The sequence below is a fragment of the Odontesthes bonariensis genome, chromosome 7 (genome assembly GCF_027942865.1).
Source record: "Odontesthes bonariensis isolate fOdoBon6 chromosome 7, fOdoBon6.hap1, whole genome shotgun sequence".
Classification (NCBI taxonomy): Eukaryota; Metazoa; Chordata; class Actinopteri; order Atheriniformes; family Atherinopsidae; genus Odontesthes; species Odontesthes bonariensis.
In genome coordinates, this window is record NC_134512.1 from 12,481,205 (window position 1) to 12,506,182 (window position 24,978).

Genomic DNA, 24,978 nt, shown 5'->3' on the forward strand with positions numbered 1-24,978 from the left:
TTTCAACAGCAGAGGCTGCGAGTAAGACAATGCACGAATAAAGAGTTGTTTCAATGTTTTTGACAGTGCTTACCCACAGCTGGTTTCCAACAGACTGTCTCCAACCTGAAGAGAGGCCATGCCAAAGTCTGCTATCCTGATGTTGTTCTTCTCATCTAACAACAAGTTCTCTGGCTTTAGATCCCTGTGGCTGAAAGACAGGGAAAAATAAACAGAATTCAGTTTGTGAAAGAGGAATACACTCATATCAAAGTTATAAAAAAAAAATTGACTGAGGAGAGAGACTACATGTTTACTGAAGGGTCTATTATTTATCATATCCATGCACCGAGCTTAGAAGAACACAACATCCCAGTCTGATACTGATCGTCCTTCTCTGTGCAACACCTCTCTTTGATCTGTCCATGCTGATACTATGGAGCTCCCACCTCAGTGCTGCGATAGTACAAGGTGTGACAGCCCCCTGCTGTGCCCTTTTCTCCTTCTGTTTCCCTCGCTCTTCACCCCTCATCCTCTTCCTCTCATCTCCCAGACAGTCACCAGCAAACTGGCTGAGAAAAGGGCGTCAGGGGGAGTCAGCCACAGCAGTGTGTTCATTAGCTGCCATTCATTAACACTAAACACAGCGAGGGGGATACTATCCAGCGGACATCATCTTCCACTTTAAAAGGGACCACTGAGAGGAATAACTCTCTCATGTCACATATGTTTTTGCTGGGTTGGAGGTTAAAGTCTTAATTTTGATGAGTGTGTATTCAAACAGGAGTACAGTTAGCAACTTAATGTGCATTTAACATCTCCTCCAAGGTTGAGGGTTGTATTAAATCATACTACATTGCTCTTTTAATGTCTGCCAAAGCTGAGGGCTACTTTAGACAGCACACAGTGCAAATGCTATGCATTTATACTGATATCTACCCAGCTGTCTCATCTACTTTGTGTTCTTAATATTGCATGCAAATTTCTGGATACACAATTTCAATCCAAATCTAATATGAATAGCTAAGCAAGTAAAAAATGTCCTGACTCCAAAAAGATATTAAAATAAGAATGAATATTTTCTTCAATACTTCAAGTAAATTTACTTATTTTTTTCCAGCATCCTACATGGTCATGCTTTGTAACACTCCATTTAACAATTATCGCCACGTTGAAACTTTTTTTTAATGAGAATTTTATTTCTGGGTCTACATCGATCCAAATGCTTTTACTGACATTTAGGTCAGGTGACTTTGAGGGCAATGGGAAAATCTTCAACTTGTGCATCTTAAGGTAGTCCATTGTGGATTTTGTGGTGTGATGAGGATCGCTATCACATAAAAGACCTAAAACCTCTGTTTATCGTCAGCTTTTTGACAAATAAAATTATGTTTGTTTAAATTAATAATTCGACTTCAACACACTCTGGATCGTCAATCCAACTCCAGACTACAGAGCTGAAAAGAAAAAAAATTCTTCTGCAAACATACCTTCCTTGTTGCAACTACATAGTTCTAGATTCAACTTAATTAGTCAATAGAATTTGCTTTCAAAATGTATAATGAAGAGCATCATGTAATGTTGGTGTTCATATACACTCTTTTAACGCTGTATTTTGTGGTCGGGGTGAAGAAAAAGATGTTCCCCTGATTACTCTTGAATGGAAGTTAGATTTAAACAGGTGTTGCTAGACAGTAGAGCATTGTACCACTATTCCAGAATTTGCCAATTAAAATAATGTTCACATAAATATGACGTTTTATATGGCCTTTTTCTATAATTCATAGAAGTAATTATCTAAAAAAATGTTTTGGTTCTCGATCAGTCATTCTTTAGAGCCCTTTGATATTTTGTTTCAGCCCTCTTCTGCTTTAGATATAAATGGTGAATTTTTCAGTGATAGGCAAACCCTGATGGTCTTTGCTTGGTATTCCTTTCAGTAGCATGTATCAGAGCTCTCTGCAGCACAAGAGGAGCCCATGGCTGCTGATTTTTGAGACAAGGTTTAGGTGGAGTCAGAGAATTTACAAAAATTGCATCATGTGATGTATTTTCATTAAACAGCAAAACATGTGGTTTTTAACTAATTGAATGTCGCCTTGTCGAAGTCAGATGAAATCATCTCTGGTTAACTTCAGCTTTGCTATGTGTGGCTCTTTACTGTGGATAGAGGTGGGAGGGTATGAGATTTAGATAACGATTACAGGATTTTGTGGTGGATTCACGGGAGACTTTTTCTCAAGTTATCTGTGAACCCCACAGAGAGAGGCAAAGATGAACATTAGCATTGATATTATTATATCATTGTGAAAATAATGAATATATGAAAATGAAATGTAGCAAAAAGGTTTCCATTTTTTCACATCATGGAGATCAAACAAATGTAAAAACAAGAAGAAGAAATAAATTTGATTACTAAAGATAACTGGGAGTATCCCTGTTGATAATAAGATGAAATAGGTGATTATCATTGTGTGAGGGCTAAAATCTAGTTGGGTGCCTATACGTTTGCATGATGCTTCTTCCTAATGTTTCCATGTCAAATAAATGAATAAAATAATGAATTAAAAATGAATAAATAAAATATCTATGGTCATACTATCTAGGGTCATACTTTGAAAATGAATTCATCTTTTAGCTGCTGACTGTAACTTTAGACAATTTGTGTCCAAACATTTGCACATTGCTATACTTGCTTTGCCTCTTGTGCTATTTTTTAATTGTGGGGTTATCAAGGCACAGGGCTGTCATGGTGTCATGTGCTTTACTCTCATCTTTACTTTAGCCTAAAGATGGAAAAGAACAATAGCTGAATGCGCCTTTGAAGAATTCTTCATCGCAATGGACATTTAACCTCACATGGCATCAATTGTTGTAAAACTGCCTTCCTGTCCTGAGGGATTAGCTGTCAGCAGGTTTGTTATCATGCTGGCAGTCTCTGTGATCCCTGCTATAATTGAAATAAAACATAGATAGCATCTAAAAGAGTTCTCCCCAGGCTATAACTTCTTTCAATTCACACTACCATCATTTGACAGTGGTGTCAGAAGCTCGAGAGTTTTAACTAATGCTGTCAAAGCGCATGAGGAAGTATAAAAAAACATTTACTGATCTGCTTGAGGGTCTGCTCAGTCTGAAACAGTGTCTGAAGAAGCCATCTCTGGGGTTAAATTTGTGTATAAGCTTCCCCCTTTTTTCATATAGTTGACAGTATCAGATATAAAAGTATACAACATTCCTTATTAAAAGGGCCTAATGGCAAAATGCTTCATATAGCTAAGAGTTCAAATTCACTTGTGACAGGAGTTTAAACAGGACAGAGGGTCAATTTATACCTTTATAGACACGAGAAACAGACTTAAAGGACTACATTTGTGACAAAACTGATAAACAATGATGCCGGTTGTGATTGGCAATTTAAATGTGTTAGTCTCAAAACTATTTTCACTACTAAACATACTGTCAGAGAAAAAGTCTTCATCCTAACAGCCCATAATCAGAGAAGCAATAACTCAGTATAATCTTATGTTCTATAAGTTATGTCTGAGCTGTCTCCAATAGATGCAAAAGTTGAATCTACACCATTATCATCTTTTAAAAGACCCATAAACATAGCATACTGTGTGAACACTGTTATCTTATGGCTATCATATCCAACATAAAGAGCCAACACTGAAAAGAGTGATTCACAAAAGAGAAAAGGCAATAGCACATTTAGCCAGTGGCAGCACCAAGTGGAAAACTGCATTTGGGTGTTTTATTGATGGTCAAGACCCTGGTATCTGTAATAGGACTTTAAACTGCCTCTTTACATCACCCTGGATTTTACGACAGCAATCTCACAAACACAATGGGCCTTGCAGCTGCAATGTCTTATATATTTTGCAGGAGAGCATACAGTTTAACCAGTTGAACAAGTTTAAACAGCTCCAATAAGGTTGAATGCAAACCACTAGGAGTCATTGTTCACTGTTACTAATACTTAAGGCTAAGTTTTCCCATCCATCATATAAGCAAACACAGTGTATGAGCGACACAGTTCTGTTCTGGGCTGTAGCACTGTCATCACAGTTCACTGTACACTTGCAATGTTTCATTGTGATGCAGAGGGGGCACGTGTGTCTTCAAGCAAGGTTTATACCCAAGGGGCATGTTAGAAACGACACTTGCAACCTAATAAAGATCTTTTAATTGCTAGTGCACATATTTTGCTGATATGTACTGTTTTATAGAAGCTTGTAATGACTTTTTACTCTAAGGATTCACATTCCTAAAATTATTCAGACATGTTTAAGGTGATAAGCTAGTCTGGCTGACGCGTCCACAATCTCGATGAGATGGTGGTCTGGGAACTAGGTGTGCATTTTCTCGTATTTGAGGCGTGGTTTACGAATGCCTAGAGCCGTTTATTGGGCGCTACGAATGTCTATCAAATGACGTCAGGTTCTTCCCATGCTGCTTTGCGCGCGATTCATAGCCAATTGTATCACTTATACCAGATGACGACAGAAATTCGACGAGGAAGAAGAAAAAAAAAGTAAAATAAAAGTAAACTTGCGCTCTAAGCTACTTAAATTGACAACAAAGTAGGCCTATATGCTATATTCTACATGAATTTTTATGTTGTAGAGTTGTGAATTTATTTTAATAATGGAGAAATTGAGCAGCCTTGCTTTGTTGTCTACAGTAGTAGATCAACCCTCATCTTACATTGAAGCTCCCAGCTCCCAGAAGTGACGTCGACGCAGCTTTAGCAGCAGAAAAGCTATCAGGCTTGTGTTGATAATAATAAACTCCTGAACTATGTACAAACTTCCAAATGCATCGTTTGGTGAGTACAGACCATATTTGTACTACTGTAGAAGTTTGGTGTCATGGCATGTGATTTTAGTGTGGTAATTTTGGAGATACTGCCAGGGTCCGTTAGCGCTTGTACTAAGCTATTCGGGATAACTCAGTAACTCAGCTGATGTTCAGCCAATATCGGAAAAACTTCGGGTGGGCTACTTGGCTGGATGTCACGGTTCAAATGACCCTAGGGTGAATCTACTCCGAAACACTTTCTAAGGCTGCATCGAACGGTAACGTTGTGTCCGCTGTCATGTTGGATTAACACTCTACAAGCTTCGGTCTAGCGCATAGAAGTCGTCATCGTCTTGCTGGGGCCCCCCCCCGTTCTGTGATTGGTTCCCAAACTCTGGCAAAAATAAGGGCGGTGGTTTCCAGGCTGACTTTGCAGTGAGAATGAAATCGAGCGCAAAGCAGCATGGGAATTCCCAGGCTAGTGATAAGCTGTTTCATAAGGAAACTATACTTTTTCCATCATGACTAGCCTGGCTGACGCGTCCACAATCTCGATGAGATGGTTGTCTGGGAACTAGGTGTGCATTTTCTCGTATTTGAGGCGTGGTTTACGAATGCCTAGAGCCGTTTATTGGGCGCTACGAATGTCTATCAAATGACGTCAGGTTCTTCCCATGCTGCTTTGCGCGCGATTCATAGCCAATTGTATCACTTATACCAGATGACGACAGAAATTCGACGAGGAAGAAGAAAAAAAAGTAAAATAAAAGTAAACTTGCGCTCTAAGCTACTTAAATTGACAACAAAGTAGGCCTATATGCTATATTCTACATGAATTTTTATGTTGTAGAGTTGTGAATTTATTTTAATAATGGAGAAATTGAGCAGCCTTGCTTTGTTGTCTACAGTAGTAGATCAACCCTCATCTTACTTTGAAGCTCCCAGCTCCCAGAAGTGACGTCAACGAAGCTTTAGCAGCAGAAAAGCTATCAGGCTTGTGTTGATAATAATAAACTCCTGGACTATGTACAAACTTCCAAATGCATCGTTTTGTGAGTACAGACCATATTTGTACTACTGTAGAAGTTTGGTGTCATGACATGTGATTTTAGTGTGGTAATTTTGGAGATACTGCCAGGGTCCGTCAGCGCTTGTACTAAGCTATTCGGGATAACTCAGTAACTCAGCTGATGTTCAGCCAATATCGGAAAAACTTCGGGTGGGCTACTTGGCTGGATGTCACGGTTCAAATGACCCCAGGTTGAATCTACTCCGAAACACTTTCTAAGGCTGCATCGAACAGTAACGTTGTGTCCGCTGTCATGTTGGATTAACACTCTACAAGCTTCGGTGTAGCGCATAGACGTCATCATCGTCTTGCTGCCCCCCCCCGTTCTGTGATTGGTTCCCAAACTCTGGCAAAAATAAGGGCAGTGGTTTCCAGGCTGACTTTGCAGTGAGAATGAAATCGAGCGCAAAGCAGCATGGGAATTCCCAGGCTACATCATGACATAATTGACACAAAATTTGTTTCAATATTGCCTCAAGGCTAATAGCTGAAATGCATCTTATTGGCATTAACATGAGAGGTAAAAAGCACACCTGTTTCTACATTTTTACGGACAACTAAAACTATGCCGGGATCATTACCGTTATCCTGAGAGTGCGTTTTGAAACCATCATTGCAAGCTTGCCTCAGGCTATCTCTTTGTCATCCTCCTCTTTCTATCTTTCCTTTTTTCTCTAAAACTTGTTTGGGCTCCTGTTGATCCAATTAGAGTAACCAAGCACATTTACAAAGATACCTTAAGGGTAACATTTTGTCACATAAGCAAAACAGGACAGTGTTCTGACTGCTAACTTGAATGTGCTAAGCCCAACAGTTCTTTAGGTGATGGGGTTAATTATGTATTAAAAGTACTTTAGCTTCCATCCAAGTTATTTTCACTCTAATATATTTACAGATTTTTAGAATATGTCTAAGAAGGATAATACAGTGAAACATGGGGAAATCCAAACAGTCTATCTAAAGATACTAATGCTGTGCTTTTCCCTTGTGATACTTTTTAAAACTTTTTTTCACTTTATTGTTTAAGTTACCTAGCGATAGCTGCACATGTTACGGTGTTTACTGCTCGGAAGCAGGGGACTGCTCGGTCTGCTCTTCGGTCTGCACAGTTTTACATTGGACGCATTGATATCAAGGGAGGCAAAAATAGCGCCAAGCGAAGTGAGGTCTGACTTTTTCCTGGACAACGATTTTGTGATGCAAATGTATTACTCTTTTGAACGGATCTTTTTTTGAGAAGCAAAACGCTTTATTTTTGTGCCCCCAGCCAACTAGCCGGACTACCTTCGTGGACCCCAAAACTCAGCTGGAATTCGGCTTTGAGGACGCAGCAGGGGGTAAGTCAATGTTCATAAATGATGTTGCTAATATGGGATGTCATACAGCTTCATGTCAAAAGAGGCGAACTATCCCTTTAAGGTAGAATGTGTACGCATTTATTATGGCACTGTCAACTATACAAGCACCAAACATTGCCTGAACCGTAAACAGAAAACATTCTATGTAAACTCTCAAATGTGACCTTAATAATGAAATGTGTCCCTAACAGTATTGTGTGGGATTTCTACAGGAAGTTCTACAGGTCAAGACCAAAGTGTTATGTAGACCGGCTAGAACAGTAAGGACAACATGGATTTATGTAGTAAAGCTTTATTTATGGTTTGGCTTTACATCAACAATTTACCAAGTGCATCAGTCTAACTGGCGTTGGTATATTTATACCTTGGCATTGACTTTCTTTATAAAGTTCATACCCTAAACCTAACCCTATGATTTGTAGCCCTAATCATGAATGTTTTCTAAGCCTAGCCAAATTATGGTGTTTTGAAAAGGTAACCAGAAAGTGACATTTTGTCTTAAAGTGTTGTAACAAATGCATCCTGCAAAATGGGGTCCATGAGAGTGATGGTTGCATTGTATAAAGAATATATTTTAGACCAAGCCTTGATCGTATTTGAAGCCATACCAAGTAATGTTATTGCCTAAAGCCAAACATGAAATTACAAATGTGTTTAAGTAAAGTATTGTCATGTTTTTTTGAAAATATATTGAGACCTGAGTTGGAGTTTCATCCAACCACCCCTTTGGGGCTTCTAAAATGAAAGACTTGAGAATGATGTCTGCTGTAATATGGAAAAACTCACAGGATTCATATATCCCTCCTGCTGCTTGTAAGGGCAGTACTTTACAGGATGCAGTTACAGACAGAAGACTTACTGAATATGTCATGGCCTTTTTAGTTGAAGGACTTAATTAAGTTTCCAATTGTGAGTGTGCATAGCCTACATTGATACTAATAAATAAAAATAAAAAAGAATTCAGGCACTGAGGGTTGGAACTGATCCTTCAAAAATAAAGTTTATCCAGGCTGGGGTTGATGTATACTCCTCAGTACAGCTGACAACAGAGCATTTCTGTGCAAAGCTGGTTTCATTGTTCTAGCTAGTGGAACGCAAATACAAACAGAGGGCAGACCTCAGCGGTCAAAATCAAGTAGGAGAGACCTAAGAGTGGCCTAAGTTTACACAGCAAATCTGCTCACCGGGAGAGGGATTTTCAAACCTAGGGGGCCTAAGACAAAGTGCCAGGGTCAGACACCCAAATACATGCTTTCAAGGACAAAAACTGTTTTTTCCTTTAAATGTTAAATGTATAGGCATATATATATACATTTCTGCTGAGCTGCACAGGAGAAATGAGCGTAGTGTACTGTGCTGTTGGTATGGTGTGTGTTTTGGTAATTCATGTTATATTATATCTCATATTCCTGAAACAATCATGAAAAGTTCAGTTGGATAGCAACAGAACTGTACTTAATGCCTCTTTACACAGATGGCCTTCATACTGCTTTATTCACCTCTTACATATTTTGAATGTAAATGGGATAAATGACAAGAGGAGAGCAAAAACTGTTTTTCCTTACAAGATATACCTATTCAGTACTTAATTATACAAGTGTTCCTCGAGCCATCTGGGCCATTGTCACATATTCCCCTGGGTTTTTGCGCAACACTGTGGCATTAATGCATTGTAGCATGTGATGCAGGACTTAAGAAGTGCGATTACAATGACAGCTAAATCTGTGAAAACAAACTGTTTGTTTTGGTGTTCCAAACCTGTGTGCATAACCCAGCATTTTCCCCATTAATCCAGAGACTTTGTCTGGTGATGATGGGATGAGCAACAGACCTTAAAGGCAGAATACACAAACAAGCTGCCATAAAAGCATTGGAATGAAGGAGTGGCATAGATATTAAATTCCTACAGTCACATCAAGGTATTTAAAAAACAGTGTCATGGCAAAGCTAAATTCCTCCTTAGAGAGTTAGCCTTCCTTTGAACAAAATTAGAGAGATCAGAACTCTTTATCATCTAGTTATCATTTGTAAATTAACTCATATTCTTTTAACACACTTGTTTTTATCCTTTGTGGCCTTTGGAGTCATTATATTTTTCTTTAATATTCTGGTTTTGTTTTTCTCTTCAGCCCTTTTTCTCTTTGCCATGCTAGAGAAAGGCAAATTTTACCTACCATTCAGTTCTTACCTTGATTACTTAAAACCATCCCATTTTATTCCCCATCACAGTTTTCCAAAATTGAGCACCATAAACCAACCTACTTTAATTTTCCTTGTACCTGCTTCATCTTCCAAACTACTTCACTTTTCCCTGTTCCAGTTATTCATTCCACCACTTATCAACATCAACTTCTCTCTTTTTACCCCAAGACCCCAATACTTTAACTGGCACAGCAGGAGAAGAAAATATCTTCTGAACTGATACGTTGGATGTCCAAAAACGTTACTTTTCATTAAACAACTAAACCTGTGGTTTATAAATAATTGAATATTGCCTTGTCGAAGTCAGATGAAATCATCTCTGGTTAACTTCAGCTTTGCTATGTGTGGCTCTTTACTGTGGATAGAGGTGGGAGGGTATGAGATTTAGATAACGATTAAAAGATTTTGTGGTGGATTCACGGGAGACTTTTTCTCAAGTTATCCGTGAACCCCACAGAGAGAGGCAAAGATGAACATTAGCATTGATATTATTATACCATTGTGAAAATAATGAATATATGCAAATGAAAATAAAATGGAGCAAAAACGTTTCCATTTTTTTCACAGCATGGATATCAAACAAATGTAAAAACAAGGACAAAGAAAGACATTAGATTACCTCTTTGAATTGTTAGCAGTTGTGAGCTGCAGTGATGACAGGCTATGAGTACAGGACTTCTACAGGCTGGCAGACAGACAGTCATCAGGAAATACTCCCCAAAGAATGTCAACAAATCAGCCATAAAAAGCCACATGGGCATGGGCTTTTACTGATAGAGAAATGGACTTAAAGAGAATGAAAAGTGACAAATAAGCAGATCTAAATTGAATGATGTTAAAAGATGAAAATAGGTTTAAAAAAAGTGACAAAGAAAACAGAAAATGTAGTTACATTTTATCCAAATATAGAAGAAATATGACTGGAAACCCAAGGCAATCATATTGAGTTGCAATCATTGTACTAACCTATCAGCCAAAGTTGCCTAAATAATGCAGAACCTTATAGATTTTAATACAATTTTATGTGCATGCGTGGGTTCTCTCTGGATACTTCGACTCCCTTCCACAGCCCAAAATCATGCATTTTAGGTTTATTGGTGATTCTAAATTGACCTGAGGAGTGAGTGCAAGCCTTTGTGGTTGTTTATCTCCTTTGTCTGTGTTGGCGCTGTGATGGACTGGCAGCCTGTCAAGGATGTGCCCTGCTTCTACCCCAACACTGGCGGAATAGGCACCAGCCCCCCTGCTCCCCCAAACAGGATAAAGTGGGTATGGTAATAAATTGATTGAAGAAATTATAATTGGCTGCACGGTTGTATGGCAATTAGCACCGTCACATCACAGCGAGAGTGTTCCTGGGTCAAAATTTTTGTGTGGAGTCTGCATGTTCTCCCCTTGTATACGTGGGTTCTCTCCAGGTACTCCGGCTTCCTCCCACTCTCGAAAAACATGTATGTTCGGTAAATTGACCCCTTTCAAGTGAGTGAGTCTGAGTGTTCGGGTTGTTTGTCTCTGTGTGGCCCTGTGATGGACTGGCAACTCTTTCAGGGTATAACCTCTGCCTCTCGCCTAATGACAGCTGGGATAGGCTCCAGCCTCCCTGTGACTCTGAATTGGATTAGACGGGTATAGAAAATGGATGGATGGATAAATTCTAACGAATGGAGCAATGAAGAATGAAGCAATACTTCAAACAATCAACAGCCATGTCTAAAAGCTGGTCAATAAAAATATGGCATTTATAGTTGATTTATTCAATAGAATTAAGATTGTTGCAGTTTCTACTTATCTACATATATATTTGCAACTATTTTTGTGAACATGCAAGAACCCACAAGTCCATCTCCGTTAATTCATGTGGCTCTCTGAGCCCCTAATAGACAGCAATAAAGGAGCTAATATGTGGGAGAGACACGAGAAAGGTGGTAACAGATGATGTCTGTGATTATGTCAGTGTGTAGGTTTAATGTGACTTCTGGACCAGGTGTTTGTTTGTGCATGTGTATGTGGCAGCAATAACGGGAAAATAACAGTATCAGGGATAGCAGTAAATGAGCAATTAGGATGAAGCCATGGGTTTTCAGTGACAAGTCTCTTGAGATGCAGTTGACATCTCTGACTTATAAGTTGGAATGGTTGGAGTCATTTCACATTACTTTTTATCACCTTATACTAAACACTATTGCAGAGATTTAATGTGAGGAAAAATCTAAATAATGGGCCAGAACAAGAACAGAGGGTTCATCATTTACCTGCATATGAAATGTACTCCTACAAGTAGATGTTCTCTGTTGCTTTCAATGCACAAAAGAGGAGTTAACTATTTGATTCATCTAGAATCCACTGTGTGCTTGGTGCAAAACTCATAGAGTGACCTTAGTACAGGCTTTTTAGACACACTGTGTAATGAAGGGCGACCTTGTCAGACAGGCTAAATTAGATGTCTGATAATTAGCCAATCATTTCTGCACTGCACTCTGTTGATTGCAGAGGAATATGGCTGATGAAAAAAGTGCTGCTGTGGAAAGACTGGCATATGTAAATAGTGCAGCATGATACAGTGCTGACTGTGCCCCCATTTAGGTTTCCATTTTGAGATTGCCTGCATGTGAAGCTCCAGCAAGTAACCAAGCTTTATTAGTTGTTTACACTGTGCTCTTTTGCTCTGTAAATTTGTCAGACTGCTTCTCATTTGGAACTTCCTAGGTTGCAGGGGTATATTCAAAACTCTGCAACCAATTTGGAGATGTGGAAATTGTCTCTCTGCTTGTTGGATGACTTAAAACAAGTGAGACTGCTGTAGCAAATATAAATAAAAGCATAATTAAATGATGTGACCACTATGATTGAAAATTGCATTAAGAATGTTGATAAATGTTATGCTATTTCCACATGCATTCTTTCACAGAGCTGTGAGCTTCTGACTCTGCTAGCTACTGAGAGACACAAATGGAGCATCGCGGTAGTTCTGGCAGACCACGTAGTCAACGCCCTTTGCCTATTGGCTGACGCCGACCCAACCCCTATGGCTCCACAACCAGCTGCGCTCAATGGGTAATCAGCTCCTGCTCGCAATTGGATGCTGGCATTTGGGGCACTTCATTTAAACTTGGTTTGCTCTCCTTGCACCCACCACCTCCCCTGCTCCACCGACTTCTCATTGCCAACAATGTCATACTGTTGTTCATTGTTGCTTGCTCTGTTCTAGGAGGTTTGTTGCCTTTACAGCAAATGGAAGGCACTCCACCTGAGGATGCTGCTGTTCCCTGTCTGGCTTCCATGGAGCTCATGGAAAAGTCGGGAACTTCCTCCGAACAGAGCCATACCGCCAAACACAAATTGTATGCATTCAGAATAAGCTTCTGAAATTCATCTCTGTTTCTCGTCTCGTTTTGACGAGAGTGGTTCTGACAGAACTTCTCTTGGAAGCTATTCTGTATGTAATCCTGTGTATGACTTGTTCCCAGTTAACCCAAAAGCTTCTGAGAAACGGTACGAGTCAAACGTTTAGTGAAAGCTACATATTCAATCCTTTTTTGACTGCTACCTTTCTTGAGGAGAGTATTACTATTGCTTTTCCATTCTTTTGTCACCACTTTCATATTTTTTCTGTTGTGGCTGGCATGAAATTCATATAATTGTAAATACACTTTTTACAAGCAGTGAGTATATGCAGTGAATCTGATAGCAACACATCTTTTGGAAGTGGTCCTCCATAAAGTTATAACAGTTACTGTTTAAAAGAAGTTTTTTGTTTTTTAATTTTATTTTTAATTTTGTAATATTCTTCATATTTCATGTATTCTTTCTTTTTGAAGAAAACACTGTCTTTATTTCTTAAGTCAGAGCAGACAACCTTTTCTACTGGCAAGCTTAGTAAGAAAATATGATAAATGCTCAAATCATATTCTATGATTATTCTCTGACTTTTATAGAGTCAATATCAGCAACATATCAAGTGTTCGGAAAAATATAGACTTTGCCATTGCCAAGCAATCAGTGTCTCTGGTGGGTGTTTGCATTAATGGCCAACTGACACATTGACTGACACAGCTTTACAGGTCAGCATTTGACTGACCTGTAACAGAAAGACTGAAATAGGAATTTTAACTAAGATAGATAAAACACCATGTGGTTTGTGTCCTCGCCTTGTTTCTAACAAGACTGACACTCAGTCCATCTGTAATGAGGTAAGAAATAACATTCAAACATAAGAATCATGTTGCATGTCTTTAATGATGGATCCTTTTTCTGTCTCTGTTTTTACCCATTTGGCCTTTCTCTCAAAGCAGAGACAATACCTCTAATTTCAGAAAGAAGTCTGAATCAGACACAGGAAACATTGAGTCACAGCAGCCCTTTCTCTACATTCTTTCTCAGTCATAAACAGACTTGAATCCATCTGGCCCAAGAGAGATATTTAGGGAACGAACGTAGGCGGCAGACGGAAGCATGAGGCAATGAGAAGAAGTGAAAACGGGAGGTGTGCACAAAAGGATGGTTGAGGAGCATGTGTTACACCCCCCCAACCCAACCCCTCTCCCCACACATGCTAAACCCTGCATGATGAGTCACAGAGAAAGCAAAGCACTTCTAATGGCCTATGTAGGTCCCCTGCACAAACGAGTAGAAAAAGAAGAAATGATCACTAAAAACCTCATCTCTCTCTTATTCTTTGGAGGGGGTGCTGGGGTCTCATTAGTGGGGATGGAAGGGAGATAAGAAGGGTTGTGTCGGTCTGTCTGTTTGCCTTTAATTGAGGTTGGGAGGAGAGTGAGCGGGTGAAGCAACTCTATAAAATAATCCTCCTCATGATAAATTTACAAGACATCATTTTTTAAGAGTGTTAGTGAAGGGATTTGAAGTGCTAAGACAGAGAGACAGCATTAAAGCAAAGCAAGAGAGAAAAAATGTGTTTGTGAATCTTGTTACAAAGGAGCTGAGATAATCTATGTATGTGCATGTTCTCAGTCTAAGTCCCAGATGCTTTTGTCTAATTGGCCTAATCTCTTCATCTTTAGCGTTATTATCAGGCATTATTTACACAAACTGATAAAAGACATCCAATTTTCATTCCTTTAGGTAGGAAAGTTTTGTTCTATTCCCTGTTAGAAAACGAGCCATCTTGAGGGTCCGTCTCTCAGAGTTCAAGTCTGAATCCATTAACTTCCTGTTTAAAAAGTTCAAAAACTAAAATGAACTCAAGAGCAACATTACAGGATAACTTGTAAAGGGTAAAGTACAGGCAGATCTGTGAAGTAGCTTGTGTATAACAGATATCATAGTGGCTTTGTTATTTAATGGAAACAGTCAAAATATAACTGCCCCATCTATAAAACCATACAGCAAGAAAGCATATTCAATCATGGAAATTAAGCTGTGCAATTATATGACAAATCACCTCAATTCTTGCCTAGTTATTAACCATGCAGCATTATGATAATCTATTTTCCAGGCATTTTCAAGGCAGTATTTTTCTGCATCTATTTTTCACCGATTTAGATTTTCTTTCATCCTCTGCAGAAGTTGATCACCAAACTCTCAAAAATGGGCTGTACACGAAGGAGAAGAAAACCTGCATTCTCCCTTAAGAAAGTTGCTTGAAATGTTTGAAATACATGCTATATCATTAAAAGCTCACAGGCTGGAAACTAGACCCATCGATCAATATCCATGACCATGGGCTGGCCAAATATGTGCTGATGATCTCCTTATGTTTGCATTTAAAGCCCCTAGAATACTAGCGTGGGAGTGTGATCATCGAGGTATTAACATCATAATGTGCTTGATAATGATAATGATTTATAAGTTATTCACAGCACAATTCGTCTTAATAATGCAAATAAACTAGCTATCTTGACCTGGTTTTTGCTCTTTGCTTTCTACACCAGCTTTGTAACCTTTTTCCATTTGATAAGATCACTACTCTGTGAAACTGAGTTACGAATAGCTATGCCTCTGTGGTTGACATGCAGAGCAAAAGCTGAGTGATTCCTCTTGTGCATTGGAGGCCTTTACACAAATCATGCAAGAGAAAAAAAAACCCTCTAAACTGAATTATAAATAAAAATACGAAACAAGACTAACACAGAACTGAAATAACTAATTCATGTGTGTCCTCTCAATCGCAGAGAGCCAAAACAGTTGGTAAGCAGTTTAAAGTAAAGCATAAGAGCCTAAATATAGTGCCTTTACTAATGTTGCCTTGTGACATGGGTGACTTAGGCTCTGCTCTAACTGTAACCCTTACCCACAGAATAAGTGAGGGAACCAAAAAAAATAAACCACTCTTCCCCCAACAAACCTTAAAGAAAAATTACACTTACAGGAGGAAATACAATGTAACTGAACAGCCTACTGGCTGTTACATTACTTCCGCGTTACCATCTGTGGTGGATAATTTCTTTACTAACCTGGGTCACTTCTCACAAGCCTCACAAAGAGGGGTGAAATGGAGTCCCATGACTGACTGGCTGCTATGAACAGATGTGTTCAGCCTGAATGTACCTATGATATTTTGAACAGGGCATGTTGCAAACATTTTGATTTTAGTATCTTCATGACTTGTAAGATGCACATACAAACTTGGACTGTATGCCTTATCTGTGAGTTTCTTTCTGCAAAGCAGCACAGAAACAGGATATTTACCATGGCAAATGTAAAAATCACAGACATTTCTTAAGCTCCATTTTACAGTCCCTGTGCTCTGCTGTAGAAAAACATGAGGATAAAATGCAAAACAAGAGCTAATTATCCTGTTTTCTCAGTTGTAAAAGGGATTAATTTACCAAGAAACTGCATGAATTTTTGGTGTGTGAGTGTGTTACTTTTCTTTTATTCTTTGCTAGTTTTTTTTCAAAGCTATAAGAGTTATAAGAGTTTTCCCACGACAAGCCCACATTCTCTGGAGATGGAAACAAAGTCTCTCTAAGCTTTGGGATCACAATGCATGTATGCTACACAGACATGCAAACAAGACCAAATACACAAAAGAGCTCCTTAATTCAGTCCCTGCTGACACGTTTGACTTTTGAAGTATATGAATGCCTCTGGTCCAAGATATGGTAAACCCCCTGAAGTAAAACACAATGAGTCAGATTAGACCAGAGCTACTGAATTAAAACATGTGATAACAAGGAGTAGTGCAGTCTGTGTTCAAATATGCACCAAACCATAGAAACAATCATCTAGTTAGATGCATCAATTTATTTAGTTGTTATAAGAACTTTATTATTAACTGCTCCTGGTAAGCTTCTTAGTGAAAAGTACACAATCAAATATCTATAAAACAACACAGAAAGATTACACTGTATTGAGATTCAATAGTACTTTTTTATGATAAGTTGAGATACAAGTATCTATGTTTTGCATGCATCAGCCATACTCATTAAAACCTGACAAAAAAACCAATAGCAATTTCTTTTTCTGTTCCGCAATATTCGTATCAACTCACTGGTTTGAATGCTAACCAACACTCCGAAGATCTGAATAAACTTACATATATTCAAATCAATGATTCACTTCAGGAGGAATCTATATCTTTTCAGAATTCATTAATGGGGAGCTCTTTATTTGTTCAATCGTGTGTGATAACCTAATTGAGTTTATTACGCCTCCTGGGTACGACAGCTAAATGGCTGATTTTTTTGGAGATAAAAAATGAGGCTTTTGCAAAGCAAAATATCTCACATATTACATGCAGTCTAATGTCAAATCTGCCTGTGATCTTGTCTTAGTGAGTATAGTGCTGATACTGCTAAGTTGAGCCTTTGTTGATTTTTGTTTTGTAGGTATATGATCACATATACTATTTTCACTGAAGTATTATGCTAAGTAATTACAAGAATTTATATTATTTACATTTTCATCTCCTTTTTCAGAATTTCTCCCATTTAGGAAATATGTTAAATATATTAATAAATAAACAACAACAAAAAAATCTAATATGCAAAAATTTACCTTGATTTCTGTATTTGTTTTCTCCAAAAATCAAGGCTGTAAATAGCCTCTCAATGAAGAATCCTTTTCACCAGCACGTTTGTATTCAATTCTTACATTTGTAACCTCAATGTTAGCAGCACTTTTCTATTCTTTCTATTCACTTTTTTTTCTATTCTGTTTATTTATCTATTTTTTTGCATGACAATTGTGTCACTTACCATATGGAATGACTGTGGCAAAAATCCAGAGCAGACATGATCTGTCTGAAGAATTTCCTTGCTTCTTTAGGCGTTAACCTGCCTTTCTTCACCAAGTAGTCGAACAGTTCACCACCGGACACATGTTCTAGCACAAGATACCTGAGAAATACAGTGTGACAAGGAAATTGGTCAGAGACATGCACATAAAAAAAAATTCTTTCTCGCAAACCCAGAAAGATTTGAAGAGAATACCCACTTTCTCAGTTGAGTCCTGATAGAGAACTGAAGAAAAGAAAAACCTTAAAATATCTTAAAAGGTCTGTCAGAACTGAAGTGATTTGGGAAGCATGGTTCTCTCAAACCAATCACACCGAGACAAAGCACCCATAATTACTGATATGATCTTCAAAAAACAGTATCATGTTGACCGTTTATTCTTTACTTTGTCATCACAGTCACATGCAGTGGAGTGTGCCAACAGTGAATACTTTTACAGCTATTTTGGGGGGATTCTGCTGCAATGCATATTCTGATTTCCACTGAGAAGCATCAGATGGAAGATTTAGTTGCAAAAACAGAAAGGTTTAGAGAAACTATCTAAGACATAAAGGATTTGAAGCTTGTAAATCCTGCAGTAGATGTAAGCCTCTCAAGGAGTCTTTGTTTCGGCACTTGGTCTAATCAAGCCCCAGAGACGAAAGAGATGTTCTTTGTCATTTTTTATGTGCAATTCAAATGCTTCAGTGATTGTGACACAAATATTTGTCCATCCACTTTTGTTAGTTCTTAATGCAAGCATAAGCACAACATGATCCTCGCTGTCCCTTTTCATATGGCTGGTTGCCAGGTAGCCTGTGAGGCTGGACTTCTAGAGGGGCTGTCTGTTTTCCCCACTGCACAGTATGGCCGTGCTTTGGGGCTCTAAGATAAATCTCGAGCCTAAAGCTGCATCTGTTGGTTGAAAGCGAGCAGTGCCCTGCCTCTGCTCTGCACAAATATCCTGTACCAAAACCATCCTAACTAGGTCAAATTGAAATCCAGAGAGGCTCTTCCTTTTGGAAACATGGGTCTACATTCACGTCTTCAGTCTTACTAACATATGGTGCTACAAACTGTACTGGCCACAGAGTCGGTGCTTACTAAAGCCAAAACGCTAGCCATTGTAATACTTGAGCAGCTTCTGCACATACAGCAACTACTCCAAACACAAGTCAGTATGCATGTATACATAAAAGACTGACAAATTTGAGCTCCCAACACGAGCTTTTTTGTATGACTGGGATTTCATTTTATCCAGGTTTTTGTTTTCATGTTTCTTTTAACACTTATCATTCCCCTGGTTCTGAGTAAATCTTCAATTCAGTACACCACTGATTGCAAAACCAGTTAGGGCATTGACAAACACTGAGCGTTTACATTTTGTTAGAAGAAGATCAAATAAGATCATGTGAGGAGACTGGCACCGTCTGTACAAAGTCTCTTAAATGGTCTCTCTACAATCTTAAAGCTTCCTTGAGGCAGCAAGCCATTTCCCACAATAGCTGTGCTTAATCCAGCAGTTTCTATGCACAGTGAGTATAAAAGTAACACATTTTTTAAATCAGTATCAGCAACTTTGTATTCCTTACAAAGTGGTCCCAAAATATAATGGATCTTGTAAATTCATTTAATTGAATGTGAAAACAAGTCTACTGCAGCCGCGGCTATTCAGAGACAACACGGGAAGCCGGACAGCCTCTCCCATTCTCTGGCGAAATTGCTACATCTTCAATGTTAAATTGAAAAATGCTCCACAGATTCTGATCCAGCCACAGATCCAGCCATTTACAGGCCTTAGATTCGATCATACTTGATTTTGGCCTTGCTGTGTGAATTTTCAAAGTCTATACCTTCTTTCGGTGTATTTGCTGGGCATACTTGTCATACTAGACACAGCTATGTTATAACTAATTCTTTTTAAGATTTTTTTTTTTTTTTTTTTTTTTTTAACTAATTCTTTGCTATCTTCTGCTTTGGGATGGCACGAGCCACTACAACCCTGAACGCATAATATGGGCTTCCCCTGTTTTAAACGTCAGCAGTCGCCACTGGTCTACTGAAAATCTTCTTGAAAATTCATATAAAATTGTGCTTCAGTAGAACAAATATTCTGAAGCTTTCTAAAAATTTGGAATTTTTGTTGTTCTTTTTCTTAACAATTATAGTTATAGTTAATAAAATTCACGCGTTAATAAGACTTTAATAAAATCCATAAAGCGTCATAAAACCCCAACAGCAATACAAGGACACAAGTGACCTTGGTATTTTAAAGAGATTTTGTCTCATTTTGTACCAGTAGCAGATATCTAACATCAAACATATAGAAATAAGTCTTTAAAATGACATCTCTGCTATAGTTGATTATTTCATTACTTGTTAATACAACAGAAAAGTCTGAAATAAACCAACATCAACACTAATACAAACCAATAGTACTCACATTTGTTATAGTCTGACTCTTGAACATTTTTTGTGACCATTTTTTATTCTCAAAACCACCATTTATATCATCATCACGACATAATTGTTAATATATATATAGAAATGAAATATCCATGAATAAAATATTGATGTGCTAGGGATCACAATCACATCCCTTCTATCTCACCTCTTGAATATATAGGCCATGATAATTTAAACAGCTTGTGGTTAGATCTTCACCAGCAAAATAATAAATCTTTAAAGCTCTGGGACTGCCAACTCCAAACATGCTGTAAGTCTATCAATCATTGTCTTTCAAGAAATCTTTCTGTAATGCTACTGCTGACCGTCTGTCAAAACTGATGAAGTAATGGGCACAAAATGTAATTTTAATAATCCAATTACAGGATGAATCATAATATTTTGCCCTATCATCTTAAAAGATGGCATGTACAACACAGCATGCCAAATCCCATTTGGCTTGTAAGCTCAAGATGAAAACTAAATGTATTTAGCTAACAAATAGTCCTCTGTAAATCAAGAGGTCTAACTAAAGGACTGATGGGATTGTCACTCACAACTGTTAAAGTTAGCTAACAGATTTATGTGTGTCTGCAACTATTTGTACACACAGCTGCAGCAGCAGACTCTCCATGGCTAATGTTTCTTAATGCACTGGTGCTGCCACTGATAAGCGTGTCATGGTGTTTACATTACAGAGACTTCCTCTTGCTATTAGAAGTCCCCCAGCATGCGCAACCAAATTAAATGCTCCATGCCAATACTAATGGAGGACCAAGACCTCCAAGGCAATCCTTGTTGTACTGCAATCATAATACACCAAGATGATCTGTAGCTTTTTTAAGACTGATCTGGCATTGAAAAATGTCTGTGGACATCAAAAGTTATAGTACATAAATTCTTATTACAAGCATATCTATGGTTGATCATATTTCACAGACATCACTCGTTTGGGTATCCCAATGTGCAGGCATGTCCAGATGTTTAACTGCAACTGAAATCAAGACTGGGCCATGATCAACTGCTGATACTTACAGATATTTTTTATTTTCATAGACGTCGTGTAGCTTTAAAACGTGTGGGTGTTCTATGAGCTTCAGAATAGCTATTTCTCGCTCCACCTGTAAGAGAGGATACACAGAGGGAGAAAGAAAAGGGGGAAAAAAAGAAAAAGATTTGATTACCACAACATCAACAACGTTAAATTCATATAAACATCCCATAAATAACAGTCTAGATCTTGTTTAGGGGAGACTGAAACCAAAATCAGCCTGTGATGAGGTCTCGTCAATCATTTTTCAGTTACCTGCGATGGTCATCTTGAAAGGGTCTGTCGCCCTTAACACATGCAGCAAAGGGACTTCAAATCAGTAATTAAGCCAGGAAAATGAGCTGATTGGCATATGTTTTTAAGAAAAGACAAAGAGAAGTTCTGCCCACAATAAACATTGATATCATTGCTGAAGAAATATAGCTTGCTTGAAAAACAAGGTAAAACTGAATCAGATTTCATAATCCGGTGGTTTTCTTTGAGGTGAACATTATCAAGCTGTTTTAGATAGCCAAAACAAAGAAGAATTCCCTGTCAGAGCCAGTTTGTGACTACTGATAGTGAGGTCAATGGCTGAAAAATTGTTCACTAAAGTACATCAATTTCAACTAGATATGGCTTTTTCCTTGTCATCTACCAGTGTATCTAACATACTGATTTCAGATTTAATCTCAGCAGTGTCCAAAAGAAGTTTAGATAAGTTCCCAAATTATTATATTTTGCTTTTGCCTACAGAGCTGTTGGGAAACATTTTTAGTGCTCTTCAAGACAGGTGAGAGGTGAATTTCACCATAATCGAGCTGATCAGTTTGGACTTGTGTCACCAGCTCGAGAGATTGATGTCAGCATGCATAGCTGACACTAAAAGTATCCACGGAAACCACTTTGACTGAAGCCCCTGCTAATCCTCCGTACCCCGTGCTCTCCTCACAGTCATCTGTTCAGCCTTCTCCTCCACATCTCTTGTCCATCTTCCCCTCTACCCTCAGTGCCAAAGTTTTACCGACAAGGATGTAGATGAAAGAACCATGTGAGATAAAGGCTTCTCTGTCTCTACTCATCTCATCAAAGTCCATTTCACTATGCCTGTGACAGCCTTCACATCGCTTTATTGTCAGACTCAGTGTGGCTGAGCTTTATGAACATTCCTGTTGAATGAAGTCTAACTCAGTTATCCATCAGCAAACTATATTTCTGTTAAACTCCTACAAAGTTATGCGCTTGACTTGGCATAATCAGGTCCCTCCCTTTTAATTATTCATATATCCTCATTGTTTTCATATCAGAACAGCTTTGGTCTTTAATGGCTTTGTCTTTAATGGTCTGCTCAGGTTATTATTGTAATCCATCTTGACACACCATTCATAATTATTTTCTGACAAATAAATACGTGCTCATCCCTTCTCCTAATCAAAGGCAACATGTCGAAAAAGCAAATAATAAAAACCCAGAGGATCCATCTACAGCCGACAACAATTCAAGTTACGCCCACACATAGTTTGCACATAAATCCACCCACGATTATTGAGATCCTTGGAACTCACATATAGCAGGTACTATACATTGAACAACTTTACATACTTTACTGCTATTATTGGAAGAGCAGATGGCTGCTAAACACTTGACATAAGTGTTTCAGTAATAACACCAGTTTCTAATTTCATGGTAATGTATACCAATGCTTGCATTAAAATATTCTTGAAGCTTTTTGTTGGCAGTCCACAATCTTTATGGGTCCATATTTGTAACATTTAATGTGACACATTAAATGCAATAGAAACAGAAAAGGGAAAAAAAACGTTTTGTGAAACATTGATGGAGTAAACGTGTTGCCGTTGATTCTGATTTGCTTTTAATATCTCAATATGATCTGCCAGGTTTCCAACAACATCCTCCCCTTCAAAGTTACTCCCCTCTCTTGCAGTTGACAGACAGATTTCTCACTAAAAACCTACTCATCTACCATACATTCATACATTCTAAAAATGCAGCACACTGCATTGCTACTGAAGCCAGGGCTTTAAAAAAAGCCACAAGAGAATAAAAAAGTTCAACATGTTAATAAAAAAGGAGCACACCTTGTCTGAAAAGGGTAAAGTGCTAAATGCATAATTAACACTATCATGGTGTTTCAGTGGGGGGGGGGGGGGGGGGGGGGAGAGCTTGGGCTTATCAAGACTAATCCAGACACTAATGAGTCCTATCAGCATAACTACACAATGCCACTTTCTCACCTTAGGCTGAGGTGTACTGTTAAGAACAAGCCTGTAGTGGCTGGCTAGGATTCCCTGCAAAGACTCTAATGCTACAGGTCTCAGGAAGAGATGAGCTGCTGAAATGCCAAGAAGCCAGCAGCTGGCCTCTAAGCTCCCTCAAATCACTTCTTTTTTTGGTAATTGAAATAAGAGAAAAGGGCTTAAAGTGAAGAATTAACTCTAAAACTGCCCGCTTATTACAAGATTAGCTCTTGATTAACACATTAAAGTAAATCTGTGGAGCAGCCCTTGTTCTTCTTAGTAATAACAAGAGTACAAAAGCTTAATTAAATATCCAATGATTATTATTCAAAAGAAGTGGTTTAATGTATAATGTCAGATCTCACTTGCTGTTCTTGACTGTTGTTGAATGGTTTATTGCACTACTACTGCATACATAACACAACACAGAAAAATGTCAAACACCAATGAATATCAACAAACTATCCTTACACTTCTTATCAAAGCATCAAATACACACTCCTTGATAACTTATAAATTCTAGGTGGCCACATTCTGTCTTGGCCTGTCTTCTGAATAGCACACTCTTTCTAATGAAGTTTCACATCTGTGAATGTAGACAGCTTGCCATATCTCCATAGCACTTCATTAAGCCTAGTAGGCCCTTTGACACTGGTCGCTGGGACACACACATACACCCACACCCACATACAGGCAGGTGTTGGATTAATACACAATTCCTCTTTCCATGTTTCTTGGTTTTTGTGTTCATCTTGTGTTTGGCCACAATGTGAATTGACAATTTGGAAAATTTCTCCCTGACTAAATAGGATTGTAAAATGCATAACATATTACAGGGAAATGTTATACAGAGATAGGTCTGGAATGACTGGAGCGATCCAGACAAATGATGAGGCAATAATTGGTGTCAGTCTAAATACAGAGGATGAGAGCAACTTTAGCATAGTTCCATCAGTTGGCTATTGATTCTTAGAATTACAGCCCTGGACCTGAATGACTGAATGGATGAGTGAACTAATGACTGGCGACATCACCATGGTCAACAGTCCAGTGATAGAGGACGGAGGATTAGAGACAGCCAGACAACAACAAAGACGCAAAGAGATTAGATTGATGTCAAACGTGTCACAGAGTGATCACACAGAGAAACCAGCCCAAAGTCTCAAAGGGGAAAATCTCGGATCACAGGCTCCGTCATCTCTCACTCACCACTTATTGCACCTCACGCTATGTCTCCTGCCTTTCCCTCTTTCTCTCTCATGCACACAGAAGGAAAACACAGACATTCATGTCACCTCCCGCAGGCACGCGAGTGAACGGTCCCTTGATGCTGAGATCTGAGGATCAAAGTCAACAGGACAGCCATGTGTGTCAGATAAAAAAGGCGAGTGGCTATGCCAACACGGAGGCCACAGCGCATGCAAGAACAACTGAAAGGAAAGCCAAAACAAAAGAGAGACAAAAGGAGGATGAGGGAATGTGGGAAGGATGAAGCTTAACACATGTCATTCTCAGCACTGGGGAAGAATAAAATGAAAAATGTAGTGGGGGACGGGACAAATGGCAGTGCCAGCTTGATCCACCTACTTCACAACCCCTTGGGTCTTGCAGGCTCTTGTGTTGTTAATTAACACAACACGAGGAAAGGACAACCTCT

At 38.6% G+C, this 24,978-nt stretch overlaps 1 protein-coding gene across 5 annotated transcripts in view; it reads right to left on the bottom strand.

The window, feature by feature from the left end:
* brsk2a (BR serine/threonine kinase 2a) overlaps positions 1-24,978 on the bottom strand; it is a 174,329-nt gene that overhangs the window by 39,480 nt on the left and 109,871 nt on the right. For all 5 annotated transcript variants that reach the window (XM_075469522.1, XM_075469523.1, XM_075469521.1 and 2 more), the window contains exons 3-5: positions 21,069-21,154; positions 17,571-17,711; positions 74-190 (exon numbers count right to left, since the gene is read on the bottom strand). In XM_075469522.1, coding sequence (XP_075325637.1) covers positions 74-190; positions 17,571-17,711; positions 21,069-21,154 — 344 coding nt within the window. The remainder of the gene's footprint in view (positions 1-73; positions 191-17,570; positions 17,712-21,068; positions 21,155-24,978) is intronic.